The sequence below is a fragment of the Hippocampus zosterae genome, chromosome 16 (genome assembly GCF_025434085.1).
Source record: "Hippocampus zosterae strain Florida chromosome 16, ASM2543408v3, whole genome shotgun sequence".
Lineage (NCBI taxonomy): Eukaryota > Metazoa > Chordata > Actinopteri > Syngnathiformes > Syngnathidae > Hippocampus > Hippocampus zosterae.
Genome location: NC_067466.1, coordinates 17,146,577 through 17,163,608, shown reverse-complemented (window position 1 = coordinate 17,163,608; position 17,032 = coordinate 17,146,577). Strand labels below are relative to the sequence as shown.

At 46.0% G+C, this 17,032-nt stretch overlaps 3 protein-coding genes and 1 long non-coding RNA gene across 7 annotated transcripts; 1 reads left to right on the top strand and 3 right to left on the bottom strand.

Moving 5' to 3' along the window:
* Window positions 1–18: 18 nt before the first annotated feature.
* LOC127588260 (brain mitochondrial carrier protein 1-like) lies at window positions 19–5,852 on the bottom strand. Of its 3 annotated transcripts, none has more exons than XM_052046914.1 (9): window positions 5,656–5,852; window positions 4,575–4,704; window positions 3,874–4,012; window positions 3,514–3,608; window positions 3,341–3,426; window positions 2,870–2,965; window positions 2,660–2,784; window positions 2,208–2,421; window positions 20–2,015 (listed from the first exon to the last, which is right to left on the bottom strand). In XM_052046914.1, the coding sequence occupies exons 2-9, from the start codon at window positions 4,636–4,638 to the stop codon at window positions 1,974–1,976; spliced, it is 861 nt and encodes a 286-aa protein (XP_051902874.1). In that variant the 5' UTR covers window positions 4,639–4,704; window positions 5,656–5,852; the 3' UTR covers window positions 20–1,973. The 3 variants fall into 3 exon arrangements, with proteins under 3 accessions (XP_051902872.1, XP_051902874.1, XP_051902873.1); XM_052046913.1 differs by having other exon boundaries at window positions 4,575–4,761; window positions 5,656–5,851; XM_052046912.1 differs by lacking the exon at window positions 5,656–5,852 and having other exon boundaries at window positions 19–2,015; window positions 4,575–4,864.
* Window positions 5,853–6,308: 456 nt separating this feature from the next.
* Window positions 6,309–7,503, bottom strand: LOC127588279 (uncharacterized). 2 transcript variants are annotated; one of them, XR_007959028.1, is made up of 3 exons: window positions 7,371–7,503; window positions 6,690–6,806; window positions 6,309–6,492 (listed from the first exon to the last, which is right to left on the bottom strand). It is a non-coding gene; the product is annotated as an uncharacterized LOC127588279 (long non-coding RNA). The 2 variants fall into 2 exon arrangements; XR_007959027.1 differs by lacking the exon at window positions 7,371–7,503 and adding an exon at window positions 7,247–7,360.
* An 815-nt stretch (window positions 7,504–8,318) lies between these two features.
* Window positions 8,319–9,956, top strand: LOC127588277 (glucose-dependent insulinotropic receptor-like). The gene is made up of 2 exons (XM_052046933.1): window positions 8,319–9,169; window positions 9,390–9,956. The coding sequence occupies exons 1-2, from the start codon at window positions 8,524–8,526 to the stop codon at window positions 9,917–9,919; spliced, it is 1,176 nt and encodes a 391-aa protein (XP_051902893.1). The 5' UTR covers window positions 8,319–8,523; the 3' UTR covers window positions 9,920–9,956.
* A 717-nt stretch (window positions 9,957–10,673) lies between these two features.
* On the bottom strand, window positions 10,674–13,888 carry LOC127588276 (dual specificity protein kinase CLK2-like). The gene is made up of 12 exons (XM_052046932.1): window positions 13,864–13,888; window positions 13,678–13,757; window positions 13,469–13,592; window positions 13,330–13,396; window positions 13,052–13,165; window positions 12,402–12,568; window positions 12,212–12,306; window positions 12,010–12,139; window positions 11,860–11,942; window positions 11,654–11,733; window positions 11,170–11,260; window positions 10,674–11,099 (listed from the first exon to the last, which is right to left on the bottom strand). The coding sequence occupies exons 1-12, from the start codon at window positions 13,886–13,888 to the stop codon at window positions 10,947–10,949; spliced, it is 1,209 nt and encodes a 402-aa protein (XP_051902892.1). The 3' UTR covers window positions 10,674–10,946.
* Between the last annotated feature and the right edge of the window lie 3,144 nt (window positions 13,889–17,032).

Genomic DNA, 17,032 nt, shown 5'->3' with positions numbered 1-17,032 from the left:
GATTTATTTTTGTTTTGTTTTTTTTTTTTATTCTTCACTATGGGTGAAAAAAAGAAAAGTAAATCACTGGATACAATTGATTTTTTTTTGTTTTTTTAATTATTTGAAGTGTACATGGATTGAAGCCATTTTTTTTGACACACAACAGATGACAATCAACAAATCTGCATCCAAAACCACCAGCATAAAATGTCAACAATTTCAACAAGTAAAACCACCACCGCCAACAACAACAGGAAAAGAAAGAACTGAGCCCAAAGTGCAAATTGTTGCATTGTTTTCAAAAATTGAGTGTGCCTTTATAAAAACATTTGGATGACCTATGGAGTATATTTCAGTTCTTCTATTCAATACAACAAAAGGCAAAAAGTGCTTTATATAGCTACAATCAAAAATCAGAAAACACGGAAAAAAACCCATAAAAGTATAATTGAGCCTTTTTTTTTGTAACATTGAATGAACGACCGGGCGCTGAAGTGACGTGTCTGATTGTAAAACAGACGCGTGAGCGGGAATGAAAGCAGCGTCAATTTAAGCGTGTTCGACTCCCAAAAAAATAAATAAAATGAAACAAAAACGCCAGACTGGACCCACTCGTGAAAATAAATAGGTATCAAACAATAATCATTAAATACGAAGGCGCACTCTGTGGCAGACACACACGCACACAAGTTATGCGAGGCTCGGTTGAGTACCAAAAACTGCAACGATTCTTTCAAAAGTGAGCAATTTTCAATGTTTTGGGACCATGGATGCAGACTACCAACCGCACGACGACCACTGATTTGTTTCTCAGTCAGCGGCCAATGAAAAGCATGTGAAAGCCAAATCTCCCTTCCAAAACCAGAAATGTGCCTCAGAACTCAGAAGAGATTTTTGACTTCTTTTGACGCTTGTGTGCCTTATTACAGTTTTGTGACAATGTTAATCCATGCCGTAATCCACTTGTGAAGCTTTCTGTGACTCTTTAAGTCTCTCAATGTGTCTGTTGCGACTTGCTGATGAGAATCCCTGATGTCTGGATTTTGGCCTGTTTTATTGTCCCTTCTCTTCCCCCCCCCCTTTCCTGCTTGAAAAGATGCTTCCAGGCTCGATTGCAACCTGCTGATGACATGAAAGCAACGGCTCATATTATCACACAGGGAAAGTGGGGGGGGGAGGGAAGAGAAGTGGCAGTAAAACAGGCCAACTTCCAGATGTCAGGGGCTTATTTTGTCATCGGCAGATTGCAAGAGCGATGCGAAAAGACTGTCACAGACATTGTGAGAGTAGTACAGTATATAGGCAATATTTAAGAGTGAAACTACTTTTGGCACGTTTGACCTTCGTTGTTAGTCGTGACCCGCACAAGCCCTAAAGCGCAAAATACACGTCGCTACCAGTGTCACAGCAAAAGGCTTTTGGTTCAGATTGATGCTTGCGTCGTCTGGCTTTTTTCAGCCTCGAGAATCGCCGGCCTAACGAAACATAATAAACGTACATGGCACCTTACTATCAAGTTCTTGTAATGCAACTGACAAAACATTTCAAGCCTCTCGGATGCGCGTGACTTTAGATGAATTATCTTTGAAGAAAAGCTGAGGTTCCAACTCACCTGGTGTGCCGCAGTAACCAGGTTCTAACTCCCCCTTGTCTGTCTCCTGCTAGAGCCCTGATAAAAGTACCGGTAGCTGCCTGGTGTCAGTGCTCACGACTGTGGTGAAAACAGAATCCGTCACCCATGAATAAAGGAGCACCCCCTGCTCCCCCCCCCACAAAAAAGACAAAATAAAATACACATGAGGTGTTGCACGAGTGTGTGGAGAGGCTTGGCTGATGCTGTGGTGGAGTTGCTGGTAAAGGAGTGTGAATAGACGCCGGTGCCACAACCCTCCCAGTATTACTTTTTCTTCCGCGTCTCCCCCCCACCCCCCAAGATGCCGCATGGCCGACAGTCCGACAGATCGGCGCTGCCCCGACGATCGCTCCCCACCTTACAACGGGAGCTTCTTCAACTGCTCGAAGGTGATGAAGAACTGAGCTGCAGGTGAAGGAAAACAAGCTATTTTTTTCCCTAAACTTCCCTTGCACCAAAATTCACTCAATTAAGTTTTTTTTTTGTCGCTTTTCAGCTGTGATGCGGTCGGACAAGTGACTACCCGATTTAAAAATAAAACCGTGGACTTCACGCGAGCGACTTGCCGCAGCAACGGCAATGCAAAGGATACGATAATGTTCCAAGGCCCCAGCCGCAGCCAGTTGGGCCAAAATCCTTTGTAGAGCGCGAAGAAGCCCTCGTTCCTCCACGTCTGCATCACGCCGTCCAGCGTGCCTTTGTACATGGGTGCCCCCGACAGCACCCGCTGGTTCATCATGCGCGTGCGCACCACGTCCACGGGGTTGGAGGCCAGCGCCCCCGCCAGGCCGCATGTGAAACTTGAACTGCACGGACGCAGGAGGGGCAAAAAAAATAATAATAATACAACAAAAGGAGATCAACGGGAAGGTTAAGTGGCAAAAGTAGAGACACTTGTGTAAAAACAAAGACTTTGGTCGGTACGGATTCAACTCCTGTATTCATGTAGAAAGTTAAAAAAAAAAAATCAGTCCGAGAAAATACATATTCAACTTTCAAACTTCCACTTCCCACACCCGAATTGTGATGATCAAACAGTCTCACATGAAGTGTGTCAAAATGGTGTCGCCCATGACGCCTGACCGCAGGAGGTGTTTCTTTGTGATGTCGTAGACGGGAAGCTCAACGCCGACGACGATGGCGGCCCGCTGCGCCGTGGGAATGACGCCCTGAGGGACACCGATAGACAAACGTGAGCAGGGAAAACGGCGGCGACGGCTTTGCAAGTGCCCCCCCCCCCCCCCCCTGACTCACTCGCCACAGGCCTTTGGTGCCCTCCGTCTGGTAGATGTTGATGAAGTTGGACATCATGCTGCCTTGCAGCAGACTGCCCTGCGCCTGCATTCGGATCTGCAATCAAGCCATTCTCAATTTCAAGAGGTTTAGAATGGGGGGGGGAAGAAAAATGGCACTATATACCAAGACAAAATAGGCATATGAGGTACAGGATCATCATCCTCGCCTGCTACTACACTGTAGCACCAAATGAAATCTAGAATGGTTTCATAGTGACCATGAAATGGCTCACGGAAATGTTCAACAAGCATTTAACTTTCAGGAACAATAAAATGCAGGTCAAGAATTATTCGAAAAAGTTTTTGTCCGAGCCGCTGGGGGGCGCTGACCTTTCACGAAGGTGAAAGGTCAGATTTCTACCGCCTCAGCTTCATTTGAACTCTGGAGGAAGCCTGCAATACTTTTGTCCATCAGGCCAAGACTGGTCACCTTGAGGACATCCGTGGGATTGGCCAGCGAGGACGACAGGACGCCGGAGACCACTCCACAGAAGACGTTGATGACCATGGTCTCGTCTGTCATCAAACAAACATCAACACGTTTGACAATAAATAGAATGAAAAAAACAAACAAAACAAGTACGTACGTGGAGTGGTACTGACCTTCTGGGCGACTGACAAAAAGCCTCTTCAGGGAGTTATAGGTTCCGATCTTGATGGTCCCGTAAGACGCTTGTCTCAAGAGCGCAGGAGAGATCCTGCAAGGAGGAGACGTTAAAAAAAAAATACCCAAAGGAGAAAGAATTACAGCTGCCTTTCCAAGGTGCATCCATGGGCGTTGCCCGATAAAATGTGCTTGTTTTGAAGGCGCCAATGCACTGCTTCTTCTAGTCCAAATTGCAAATTCACAAAAAGCGAGCGGCCTATTAAGATATAAAAAAGTATCAATTGTATTTTCACTCGTGGATGCAGCACTTGCCTCGCTTTGGGTGTCGACAGAATAGAACACGCAAAGTCCTTTACCCTGAGTAGAGCGCTCGGATGCCCTCTTCCTTGCCAATCCTGAACAGGGCGTGGAACATGCCTTTGTAGCGCACCTCCATGTACTGGGACTGACCCTGCACCTGGAGCCGCGTCTTTGTCAAATCGATGGGGAACGTGCCTAAGAATACAAACGCATCATGAACAATTGGAATGAGGTGACAATGAAGCAATTGCGTGTCGGCATACCAAAAAAGGCCAAATACAGTGTGCACCACCGCTTTGTGAGTGTGTTTTTAACCCTCCTGTTATGTTTGCTACTGCGGTACACAAAAACTAAGTTATATACAGTAGAGAGACTTTTTTTAATGAAAAATGTGGGAGGAAACCAAAGTACCCGGAGAAAACCCATCAGTCTACAAGAGACTTCAAATGGAATTTAAGTAAAATACATAAAATAAAATTTAACATAGCCGAGTATACAGTATATAAAATTAAAAAAATATATTCCTGCCATAAATTTAAATGAAGAAGCAGGTCTATTTTAACTGCGACATAACGGGACGGGTTAATAGGCAAGTCCCACTCAAATATAGAAACATTTATGATGTTCATAAAAATTGATTTAAATACATGATAAAAAAAAAATAATAATTTTGAGCCCTACAGGGTCAATACCTTTACCCAAAAAAATGTAAAAGCTAATTGCCGAGTCACAATCGTTGGTGCGGTGCATCACCTACCGAATTCTGCGACGATCGACGCCATCCCGCCGTAGATGAACGGCTTCCAGTTCAGGTTGACCATCTCTGCCGTGGGGGCTCCAGCGGCTGCTCCAGCGGCTGCGGCTGCGGCTGCGGCAGCCTCCGCCTGCTGCAGCCCGGCCAGGAACAAGAGTAAGCCGCCCAGGCACAAGTCCACGCAACAGCGCTGTGACAGCAGGCGAACAAGCACGGTGAAAAACATGATGCTTCCGAGAACGGCAGGGGCTGCCTCATCAGCATCAGCACCCGAAAGCACATTGCGGCCGGAAACTGAGGCCAAGCGTCGTCAGCCGCATCATTGCTATTTGCTGTGGGCCACGTCAATCAATCGTGTACGCGACGCGATTCCAACAACAGTAAAAATAACTCGTGGTCAATTGATTTATTTTTCATTAAGGCCCAACGAGGCCAAAAACGGTTTAATTAATACAAGTCAATATAAATGCCTACATATCAAGTACGCGCTGAGAAAAGACACAAGACATCGCCAAATCGGCTGGGTAACTGCTATGGGCTGTCAACCATGTCAATCAAATATTTATGCGATTTCATTGGAGGAACGGCGCTCGAATGTAACGCTTACTAAAATAGCCTTTGTAAAGTCACCAAATTGACAACGGCAGGAAATATTAATCCCACTAAACATGTAATATTGAAATATGTTCCTATACATATTCAAAACACAGACACTAAGGCCGGAAAGAGACACAAACGTCGTCACGTTGTCTATTACGTTGTAATTGGCCGACTTGCGCTGTCAGTCAAACGCTCCGAGATTCAATTGGAGGAGGACGAAATTATCTGAACGACCCGTCCACGGGAACACGAATTGAAGTTCTTTATGAAGTCACGTTGTCCGACAACAAAACCGCCGAATAAATATTAAAATGTAACTTTAACATTTCTTTCATACGTTCGGAATTTTACTACATAATTTGAGGATTCATTTTGAACGCCGTCGTAGTGAGTTAGCTCTTGTCGGCTAGCACTTTCTGGGGATTACTAGCCTGTTGGATCACTTCCAAATAATTCCCGATCCAAATAAATTGTATTTACACACCTGGACGTAGTCGAGAAAATCCACAAACTGCCACTAAGATCGCTTTTCCGCGAGTCAAGACTCACGCATTGTTTACACCGACAGGGGGAAGAAAAGAAAAAAACTTGTTAGCCGTCTCGCTCGGCTGGTCTTGGACTCAGCTAATGTCAAGTGAAACAGAAAAGCGACACAGCCTAGATTTCCGGGTCAAACTTTCAAAGTAAAACGCCCCACTCGTCTGAAGCAAGGTCATGAGAGTATCAAAGTGAAATTGTGTTGTTCGTTGTAATTCGAAGAATTATAACAATTGGGGCTATTGTACGAGGTGACAGAATTAAGTGCGAGCGCAGTGTGAGGTGAAATACACTAGTAGTTTCAAAAGTAGTAGTTTCAAAATAAGTTTGCCCAACTGCGGATTTGCCGGAAGTACGGAAGGCTATGGCTTCTACCAGGCAATGAAGAAATAAAAATTCACACCACGTTATAACGTGATGAAATTCATATTTTAAAGTTCTTGATTTCACTTTATACTTATAACGTGATAATTCTTGCGTTTTGATATGACTTTGTAACTTTAAATGAATAATATTGTTCAAGGTAAATGCGATCAATATAGACGTCTTCGTCTTTAACATAATGACAATCAATCACAATATTGCCAGTGAGGGTGTTTTATTGAGTTAAAAACAACATGGCAAAAAGATACCACAGCAGCAGGAAATTGTAATTTTCCTAGAGTGGAATATTATTATCATCTTTCCACATTTTATTCTATCATTCCCAGCCGGGATTCACAGAACGTTGCGCAGCAAATCGGTGAACCTCTTGGAAAGCTGCTGGAACAGCGACATCGGGTTGCTATGGCAACAGAGAGTCAACAATGGAGATATTCGCGGTGGGAATGAAAATACTGAGCCAACAAGTGTGAATCTACCGTTTCTAAATGTCCATGTGAACTCGTGAAAAAAATAAGTACCCCCCCCCCCCCGTTCCCCTCCTAAATAAAAACGCAGGGGTCAAGTGAGGGTGTACCTAAAAGAGCAACCAAGTCTCACCGGGGTCCGGGCGAGGTCCCACTCTGCCGTTTGCGCTGACCGCAAAAGAGCTTGGCCGCACGCTGAGCGCAGTACACCAGCCTGGCCAGCAGGAGGCTCTTCACGGGCATCTTAAACCTGTAACTCAAACGGAAAGCGACAACGGCAAACGCACAACGTCTTGCGCATCAGTACAAATGATCCATTCTTCCATTATCTGATCTGCTTATCCTCACGAGGGTCGCGAGCGTGCTGGAAGCTATCCCAGCTATGTTCGGGCAGCAGGCGGAGTACACCCTGAACTGGTTACCAACCAATCTCAGCAGGACTAATATAAGATCGTTTTTTTGTGCATCATGTTAAGCGGATGCAAATATCTTAGGGTGAGTAGTTATGCCTTATTTTAGTTTCAGATTTTTTTTCCTTCTTAAAAAATATTTTTTTTCGGTATTTAATCCATTTGTTGATTAATTTCAATTTATTTGACTTTAGTCACGTGAATTCTCGACATCACCGAGAACAGAGTGAACGGCGTACCCGAGACAAACGGCCATCTCGCACAACATTGCAACACTTACCGATTTGTCCTCGGAAAAAAAGCTCCTGCTCGGTTAAGAAAAGGGAACGAAAAGAAAACAAAAGGGATGTCAGGAAATTGGCGTTGTCTCGAGGCGTAAACACAACCCAAAGCGGAGTCCTCACCTGGAATCCACAGCCCGCCAGCCACGCTAACTGCTGAGGCGGGCGCTTTTCAAAAGGTCCTGAAAGATCCAGCGGCGCTTGGATGACATTGATGCATTGTGTCAAACGCGGCGGCACCTATTTTTGTTTGTTTTTAATGGAGAATGGTGGTATGGTGGTGCGGTGGTGGGGGTTGCAGGTTGATAAAAAGCTCTAGGGTTGCTGTGATGCCATTAGTCCAAGTCATTTGAAGCTCGTCAACGAAATGACACCTCCAATGAGACAGTCCAAAGTCATTTCCTGTTGTTTTTTTCCCCGTTGTGTCCCATATATTAGCTGTTGTAGTTTTTTGTTTCCTATTCATTAGCATTTTCATAGTTTCCGTCTATTATAAAATTGAACTCTGGTGAGATAGTCAAGCACAAGTCAAAAAAATGAGTGGAACCCACTAAACACAACCGTTTTTAATGATGTTTTAATTTTGAAAAATAGCACTCTGCAGTCTCGTACTTTGTATAAAATACAATAACGGTATTTATTTTTTTTAATAAAAAAAATAACCGTTTTTGTATCTTGATTTGCCTCAGTTCAATGGATATTGGGCTGATCCTTCTGCTGTGTGCACTTTGGCCAACAGGGAGCAGTATAACACATACTGTACATAAGAAAGACACAAAGAAGACAGTTACAACTAACTCAGTAAGATTGGCCAATCAGAAACTCCCAAAAATGGAAGGTTTTGCGTTTATAATCCAGAGAATTGTACTCGGAGCTGGAGAACTGCATCATTTTATAAGAATTAAGTCCAAATTATCCTATAGATTAGACACAGATGACAAAAAAATAGGTGTCGCTTTTAATGAAAAAAAAAAAAAAAGTTACCGGTAATCAAAATACTACCGGTAGAATTAGTACAGCAGAAACATTTTGAATCCTGACTTTATTTCCATTAATTTTTTTCCCCTTCAGAATCACGACCCTATCATGGAAATCCTTTAACGTGAGGTCCTTTCATGCATGGCTGTGAAAAAACATCATTAGCCATATCTGTTTGTGCGTGAAGCTGAGTGGAAAATGTCCCGTAATGGCAAATGTCTCTCCCGAGGGCGGGTGGGAGTAAAGTAGGTCTGCCGGGTTGTACGTTAACTCGAGCTGCTGTTTTTTTTTTTTGAAAATGACTCAACCGTACAGGACCCGACGCGGGGGGATGTCTGAAAAAAAGCTTCATTTAATCAAGTCACTGGCTGGTCGATGGCGGCGGGAGTGCACGAGTTGCACACGCAGCCTGTATCGGGATCGCGAGAGGACTAGAGCGAGCATGACGGCGGCGGGAGACGGGTTGAAGCCACGGGTGACGGGTTTCATCCTGAGCGTGGCCTCCTGCCTCATCGTGGGCACCAACCTTCTGGTGGCTGCAGCCCTCCTGCGCCTTCTGGCTAAAAGGTGCAGCCAGAGCTGGTGCTTCGTCCTCAACCTCGCCCTGGCTGACACCCTGGTGGGCTTGGCCATTACCGGTCTGGCCACAGAGGACTTCGGTACCAACGTCACCTCCACGGACTACCACCACCACCATGGCTACTACCGTCACGGCGCCGGGAACTTCACATCCCCGTCCCCGGGAAAGAGCCGCTGTTTGATGCGGATGGCCTTCGTGATGTCGCCGTGCACGGCGTCCATTTTGTCCATGTTTCTGATCTCATTGGACCGCTACGCCGCCATCAAGGTGCCCCTGAGGTACACCAGGTTTTCCGGAAAGGGGACGGCGGCCGGATCCCTGGTGGCTCTTTGGGCTTGTTCGGTCATCGTGGGATTCTTACCAGGTAAAAAAAAAAATCACTCAATCAGTAGATTGAGATCTGTAGACTTTTTTTAATGTGAAGTACCTGAATCTTTTATTTGGTAGTTTCAAGGATCTTCATTTCACAGCGTTTTATTTTAGCCGCACTGCTGGAAGCTTTTTATTTCTATTTCTAGATTTTAGGTGGCAAACGTTGCGACGGCTTTCCCGACTCATCCTCCCCCCCCCCCTCCTGTCCGCAGTGATGGTCCGCCAGCTGCAGACGGACGGCTACGGTGGCCTGTGCGCCTTCTTCTCCGTCATCTACCCGACGGGCATCATCGTCCTGTTCAGCGCCTGTTTCTTCCCCGTCCTCTCCGCGTTTGTGTACATCTACATGGACATCCTGAAGATCGCCTGTGGCCACCAACGCCAGATCTTCCAGATCAGCCAGGCGGGCTCCCGGACCACCTCCGGCCACCGGCACTCTTCCCAGTGGCCCCAAGCGAGGAGCCGCTACTGGAGCCACGTCAAGGCCCTGAGGACCGTGGCTTTACTAGTGGGCTGCTTCCTGACCCTGTGGTGTCCCTTCTTCGTGGTGAGCATCGTGCAGCTGCTGTGTAAAAGCTGCCGGCTCATCACGGTGTTGGAGAACCACCTGTGGCTGCTGGGCATGTCCAACTCGCTCATCAATCCACTCGTCTACGCCTGTTGGCAGAGGGAGGTGAGGACGCAGATAGCCGACATGTTTGCGTGCCTGGCGGGGAGGGGGTCGGCTCCCGGACCGGTCTAGGGTTGGAGACCTTCAGTGGCGAGCACGGACTCGAACTGGCGGCCTCGAACTGGAGCCTAAACCGTCTTACTTTTGGCAAGAAAAGGCACTTCCATGTCATATGACCAAAGCAGAGTGAAGAAGAAAGACTCTGATGGGATTCCAACCCAGAACCCTTTGACTCCGAGGCCCATTTACTCACCACTTACCTCATTGGTTCACCACCAACAATTGCTTGTGCCTTTCAACGTGCATTCTCGTCGTACATTATTTCTAACTGACGTACTGTAAGACCGTCGTTGCGGGAGATAACAAACCCAAGCAAGCGTCTAATGCTTTATCTCAAGGTTTTTTTTCCTCCTGTCGAGTTGATTATTCAGTCATGGAAACGTCCTGGTTTGCTGCACTCTCAATAAATCTGCCAGCGGGCCACGTGGGATGGGGGCTCAGCTTGGATCCATATTGACTTAAGTGTGACTGCAGGCTGCAGTGTCGATGTAACCTAATCAGGCAAGGCAGGTAATAAGACCTAATTCCGCGTTACTCGCCATTTCAGAGAGGTCATGTAAGCACAGGGGGGTGCAGGGGGGGGGCATCTAGGACGTTGAGATAAAACCAACCAAAACGGCGCATATTTATTCACAAATTGTAATCAACAGAAAAGCATGATAATGCCACACTTGCTCTCCGTCGTGACAACATTCATTTTCGACAATCAAACTCAAATCCATAAAAAGCAGCAGGTTGTTGAGGGAGAACGTATTTGTTGGATGACTGTAAACTCACCGACTCACTTTTTTTTAAGGACCTAATGAAAACTTTGCCCACCTATGACGTATAAAGAAGCCCGGTGACCCGAGGCCATTACGTGACTGCGCCGGGCCCCCTTAAGTTCACCAACGCCTGCTTGTCCGGGCCAGTACAAATTTCTTAAATAAATACGATGACATACGGGGGGAGGGGCATTATTATTTGCGACTGCTCTTGGTCCCTTAACCAAATATTGAGGGTTGGCTGTAATGCAAGTGTGTGTGTGTGTGTGTGTGTGTTAGCTTAGCCGTTGTTTTTCCATTCTGGCCGCTGCGAAAAACGGGTGCCACAGCGCCTCCTCCAGGGTGATGCGTCGAGTCACGTCAAACTCCAGCATACAAACCAGAAGGTCCAACAGCTGCCGTTCGTCCTCGCTGCGCCTCGGCAAGCTCTGCCAAAACCGAGCAGAAATACGTCACTACCTGCCGGACTTCCTGCTTGACTCCCCGTGTCCGGCGTACCTTGAGAGGCTTGCAATGTTTCCGGACATATCTGCCCGAGGAGCTGAGCTCGTCCCAGTCCAGTCGGCCATTGAGGACGTAGTGCTGCTTTCTAAACGCAATGATTAATAACAGGGGTTCAATACAGGACCTAAAAAAACTAAATGACACTGACGCTTGGGGTCCCGTCCTTGTGGGGACACATTGGAGGCGTCAGGCAAGTTACTTACAAACACGTCAAATATGTTATACGGTTTTCGTCCGCATAGTCACAGATTCACTTATTTGGAACCTTTGCCACATTGTGACATCTTTAAACCAAGGAACTATGTTGAACTACGTGTAGGAGCTTCATTGAGGAAAAAAAATAAAAAGTCACGCTTTGCTGCCACCTGGAGGGATCTTGGAGCCAAAGAACTATATGTTGACCTGAGTTAAGAAGCATTTTGGAACTATGTTGAGGAACGTCATTTAGACAAGATCATGCGCCAGTGTTCTGTGGGACCTGGTTTGTTTCAGCATGTGCGGCGGGAGGGGTCCCAGGATCTTCTCCATCATGGCCAGATGTTCCTTGCTGTCATGAGTCTGGAGGGACACACAGGAAGAAAAAGGACTTTGGATTTTTTTTGGCAGCGGTGGTGTGAGCCTGCCGTACTGTGCCTCATGACCAAATATTCTCACTTCGCCCAGCAGACGGGTGTGTGTACATACCGGGAATAGGGTCTGGCCAAGGTAGTACTCCATGAGAACGCAGGCCAAACTCCAAACATCACAAGACTGATTCCAGCCTAGATCTGACCACACAAGTTTAAAATATGACCAATATTGGAAGAAGGAGCAGCTTCCCCCCCATGTTAATACCAAGTATGATTTCCGGAGCTCGATAGTGGCGCGTTGAGACCAAGGATTCGTGATGTTCATGGTCAAAAATGGCAGTGCCAAAGTCCACCACCTTTACATCCAGGCTCCTCATTTTCCTCTCGTCGAGTTTCTGACGCACACAAACATTTTCACTCACAGGTTTGATTTCAGCGTTTGAGGGTAACTATGGGGAAGCTTTTACCATCTGGTGGTTGTACACCATGTCATAGTCGGAGCAGACAAACAGGATGTTTTCCGGTTTCAGGTCGGTGTGGGTCAGCTTATTGCGATGTAGGACTGGAAAAAGACAAAAGAAAGTCAACTGAACTTTCGGGATGAACACAGAATAGAAGGTTTTGATACTCGAGCTCGTTTCAACACACTTGACTCACAGCTGACGGCTCGAAAAATCTGGAAGGCCATATGTCGGATCTGCTCCACGCTGAACGGCAGAAATTGGTTTTGCTTGAGGACCTCGTAGGTACTGAGTCCTAGGCGCTCAAAGACCAGACACATGTGGCCTTGGTGCTCAAACCAGTCCAGCATCCGCACACAGGCACTGCGAAGAAGACGGAGCTCAAATGGCACCACCTAAAAAACACTTTGCTCTCCAAGTAACATCATTATACCCAAGATTTGACATTGAAACAAATAGAGGTCAGCTAGCTAAACGGTGATGGCCACATTGTTAAAAAAGAAGTCAAAAGATTGTCTGTTGGGAGTAGTATTAGGTGATTATTATTGACACGGTGATCCATCGATTCAGTAAATGTAGGATTTTACTTTGTTCCTGAAGTTGGGGTGTTCCTCAGAGCTCCTTTCTAGAGCCCTTGTTTTTGTTGTCTGTCTTTGTTAGAGATTTTGATTCCTAAAAAGATATTTCATATCATCGCCTCCATGTTTTTTTTTCTCTAGAAAACACAAAGAACCCTGACCAGATACTGATAAAAAAATCAAGCCATTCTTTACGATTAAATACAAACGCTGATCCATCAAATACATCCTGCGACGTATCACTTGAGGAAAGCCGCGTATCACTCACAAACTGTTGTCATCGTCCAAGGCGTTGATCTCTTCCAAGACGGCGATCTCACACTTGGCCGCTTGACGGAAGCTTTTCATGTTGCGAATAATCTTCACTGCCACACGCTTGTGTCTGAAACATGAACATGTAAACACATTGCTGATGCCACAAGAAATCGATTAGCTGCTGGATGAACCACTTTTAGCGTGAGGAACAATCCATTTGTAGTGATGTTGGAGTCGAGCTCATTTTTTACAGCAGATGAAACTCAATTTACAGATCAAAATGTAGCTTACTTGTCTTGGTCAATACACTCGACCACCTTTGCAAAAGCCCCTACACCCAGCGTGGACACCACCTCATCTGGGAAGGGGACAGGTAGACATTTATGAATGGACCGACTTTGAGGGACAGAAAGGACAGAAAGCCACATACACCGTTTCTTCAGCACGAGGCCGGCGTAGTAGATCAGGTGACCTTCCTCCTCGCCATAGTTTCTGCTGCCGCTGGCCTGACTCCTCTGAACCTTGTCGTCATCGCTAAGGCGAGTGGGCTCGAGCTGGGGCAAAGAAGGCATGGCAATCGCAGCCTGTCACGTTTCTCTCAGTACCACAGAATGCATCTTTCACAAGAATATTACTTACGGAGTTGCCACCTGTTTGGTTGCCACGGTTTATGTTCTTTATCTGATCTTGGAGGGAATCTCTTTTGACTTCATTGCGGCCTAAGAAAACAATCCACGGATCAACCAGCAAAATAATTAATTGGTAAAATAGGTACACAATAGTCACGAGTTGGACAAGATTGATGTGAAAATATTAACCACGAACCACAGTGCTGGTCTTTCCTGCCCATGGTGCTTGACAGCTGGATGGATATGAAAAACAAGTTAAATCAGAAAGTCCGTTTTCAGCAGTCATTGCGCCAAAATATTTTTTTGCTCTCACCTTAATAAGACAAACGATGAATGAAGGCTGCTACGTTGTGTGTGCTGTTCTCCTCTGGCTGGTGGTACTTGGGACTTTTCCTGCTGCTTTATTCTGACTCCTCTGTCCTCTCCCTCCTCTTCTTCCCACGAGGTGCAACGTGAGTGTTGACTGCTATGTGGCCCGCCAAAAAAGGGGCTATGGAATTAACGTGACCGGTGCAATAAAACATGATGTTCCTCAAAAACGCAAGACGTAGGGGCATTCCCTCGAAGCGCCTCAGCAGTGGTAAAAGTCACAGCCAGCTGCAGTAAAACGAGACACGTGTCGTAAGGTGGCTGGCTGTGGGTGACGGAGCGGAAACACCGCCGCGGGCCCCCGACCCAGCACAAGGCTCTTGTTTCAAACAAAAAAAATAAAACCCGTGTCCTTTCTAATTTTAATAGCAGATAATGGTTTTGTGATGTAAAGGTACACGGCATTTGATGAGGCGTTCCGGCTCGCGTGGTGTTGTTTGACCCCCAAAATGTCAAGAGGTATCGCTCATTTAACGGCAATCACCGAAAAGAATGCAGATTCACATTTGTACAAAATTGACGAGTCATGCTATCAGTGTACAGGGAAGGTTGAAAATGTCGTAATCGTTAACCTTCTGGTGGGTTCACAACTTTAAACTGAAGCAAACATAACGTACCTTAAAACAAAGTTGAAAAGACACTAAATAAGGTGAGGTGGTGTTCCTCTGGGTTCAATTCTATGCCCACTCTTATTAAAAAAAAAGATTCCTATAGTAGCAACAGTTTGTTCAATAACAACTATGTGACTAGCTACTAATCAGTATGTTGCGCAAAAACAAACTGGGCAAAGTTCCTGTGTCTTAATTGACGTAAGTCAACACCTATCTTTAGCCTTAGTGGCAAGCGAGCAGAGCAACAGCACCTAATTAAAAAAGGCACGCTAAAATTAACATGACACCATTGGTTCCATGCAATCCCACCGCCGGCCAGACAGCGAAACAATTTCCTGCAGCTGCCTCACGTTCCTGCCATGACCCACCGTTAGTGGGAGGGTAACCGTTTGTTATTAGACGTGGAAATGATGGTTGCGTAACAAGTTCATGTGAAATCCCACCTTGAGGACATTAAGTGAGTCCTGTAACATGTTCATCGAAGTGACAATGAATGGATGAAATGAGGAATTTGGTAACACCGACATACAATATATATATTTTTTCGATCAAATGTTTGCTGTGGTCATTAGGGGCCTGTGCTTGCGTGTCGTTTTTCGACAGAAAAACACAAAAATAACCGGGCTTTTATCAGCAACATTGCAATAAAGTGATAATGTAGCAATACACACTAAAATGGTCTCTACTCTTTTTTTAAAGAATAGGTAGTTCATAGGCGTGTTTTTCATTTTAAATGAGATGTTATCAAAATGATAGTAACAGTTACCACTTAAAAATGCATTTGTCTTTTGGCAGTGACAAAACCAAGTCACTGAAAAAAAAATACAAATCATGATTTGAAACGTTTGCACGTTTTCCCGCGCACGATTCATTCATTAAATTAGTGAGACGAGGCGCTTCAGTATTTCATTCATTGAAAAGCTTGTTACTCAGGCGCACGCAGAGTTATGTGGTCGTCGTGGCACTCGTCAGGGCCGCTCGGATCGACGGACAGCTGTTTAAAGCTCTCGGCTGGGATTAGAAAATGGGGGTTGGGGGGGGGAAACCATCGATCAGGTCGATATACAGTCAGCCGTTAATATCAATCGGCCTGCTCTGGAAGTCCTCGTCCAGTGTACAATTTTCACGTGTACATTGTGCTTTTGGCCCCTTGGCACTTGACTTTTGAGTTTAGTTATGGGGGTGACAAAAATGTGCATCTTTTTGAACTTGGAATGATTGCGTCCCTCAGGGCTCCTATCAAGAACCACTGGGCTTTTGTTTGAGCATCTAGTAGTAGGGTACAGGAAATCACTCCCACTTTACCTCTTCTCTGTCAATGTATGGATTATAATTGACTGGCAACCAGTTGAGGGTGTACCCCGCTTCTCTCACAAAAAGTGAGCTGGGTTAGGCCTATAGAAAAAGAAATGCTCGAAAGGGGTGCCTCAATGGCGGCCTTTCCAATGCGTAGAGCCAAAATGGGTCTCCGGGGAGTTTTGATCAGGTTGCCAATTATTAGAGTAGCCACACATTTTGGTACTGGAGCTAGTTGGAACATCACTCAGACGGAATAAAATATATTGATCTGAAGTTGAGAGAGAGAGAGAGAGAGAGAGGGCTTTTTACAGCGAGTTCAAAAGTTGACAGGGACAACCAGTCTGTCTCGCTTTAACGTGAATCATGGTGACACAGTGTGTGTGTGTGTGTGTGTGTAGTGCTGCAGATGATATCTCAGCAGCAGAGTCGGAGCCACATCATCTCCCTCTCTCTATCTTTCTCTCTCTGCTGTGATTACTGGAGTAAAGGAGAGCGCTGCGTCGCAGAGAACCAATTTTCCTAATGCACTGGCACACATACACGCAGCGCCACGGTTATTGATGAGGTAAATGGGGAGGGGGACAACACGGGGCCACACGTAGTGCTGGGAAATGGGGAGAGAGAGAGAGAAAGAGAGAGAGGGAGGAGAGCGGAAGGACAAGCTGGACAAAGAGAGGGAGAAGCAAGGGAGGAAGAAAAAGTGGGGGCGGGCGGGATGAAGGCAAGGGAAACGGAGCGGCAGGTGTTCAAGGATGGAACAGGACATCCAGTCAGAGGGAGGGAACATTAAGAGGGGGGTTCCTTGAGAATCTGGTTTTCACGAGGGCACAAGAAAGAAAAATGGGCGACAGCTTCCAAGACGGACAGAATAATGCGACTTTGGCGGGTTATTCCGCTTGAAGTCCAAGAAACGGGCTTAGACGTTCACTTCAAACCGGGTTTTGTCTGCCGTGGGATTTACCCTTTAACCTGGAGGAGCTAGAGAGGAGAAGTGTGGAAGTACCAGGATCATCCGAAGAAGAACATGGAAAAGTTGAAAGATCCACAGGGGGAGCAAAACTAGAGGTTTGATATCTTCTAAAACGG

Coding starts and splice junctions, on each gene's coding strand:
- LOC127588260 (XM_052046912.1), bottom strand. CDS start 4,797: ATGTTTTTCACCGTGCTTGTTCGCCTGCTGTCACAGCGCTGTTGCGTG. Junction 3,609..3,873: donor ATCCGAGCGCTCTACTCAGG/GTAAAGGACTTT, acceptor TCCTCCTTGCAG/GATCTCTCCTGCGCTCTTGA. Junction 2,785..2,869: donor GCACCAAAGGCCTGTGGCGA/GTGAGTCAGGGG, acceptor GGTGTCCCTCAG/GGCGTCATTCCCACGGCGCA.
- LOC127588277 (XM_052046933.1), top strand. CDS start 8,524: ATGACTCAACCGTACAGGACCCGACGCGGGGGGATGTCTGAAAAAAAG. Junction 9,170..9,389: donor CATCGTGGGATTCTTACCAG/GTAAAAAAAAAA, acceptor TCCTGTCCGCAG/TGATGGTCCGCCAGCTGCAG.
- LOC127588276 (XM_052046932.1), bottom strand. CDS start 13,888: ATGGGCAGGAAAGACCAGCACTGTG. Junction 13,166..13,329: donor GAGTGTATTGACCAAGACAA/GTAAGCTACATT, acceptor TTCATGTTTCAG/ACACAAGCGTGTGGCAGTGA. Junction 12,307..12,401: donor GATTTTTCGAGCCGTCAGCT/GTGAGTCAAGTG, acceptor GTCTTTTTCCAG/TCCTACATCGCAATAAGCTG.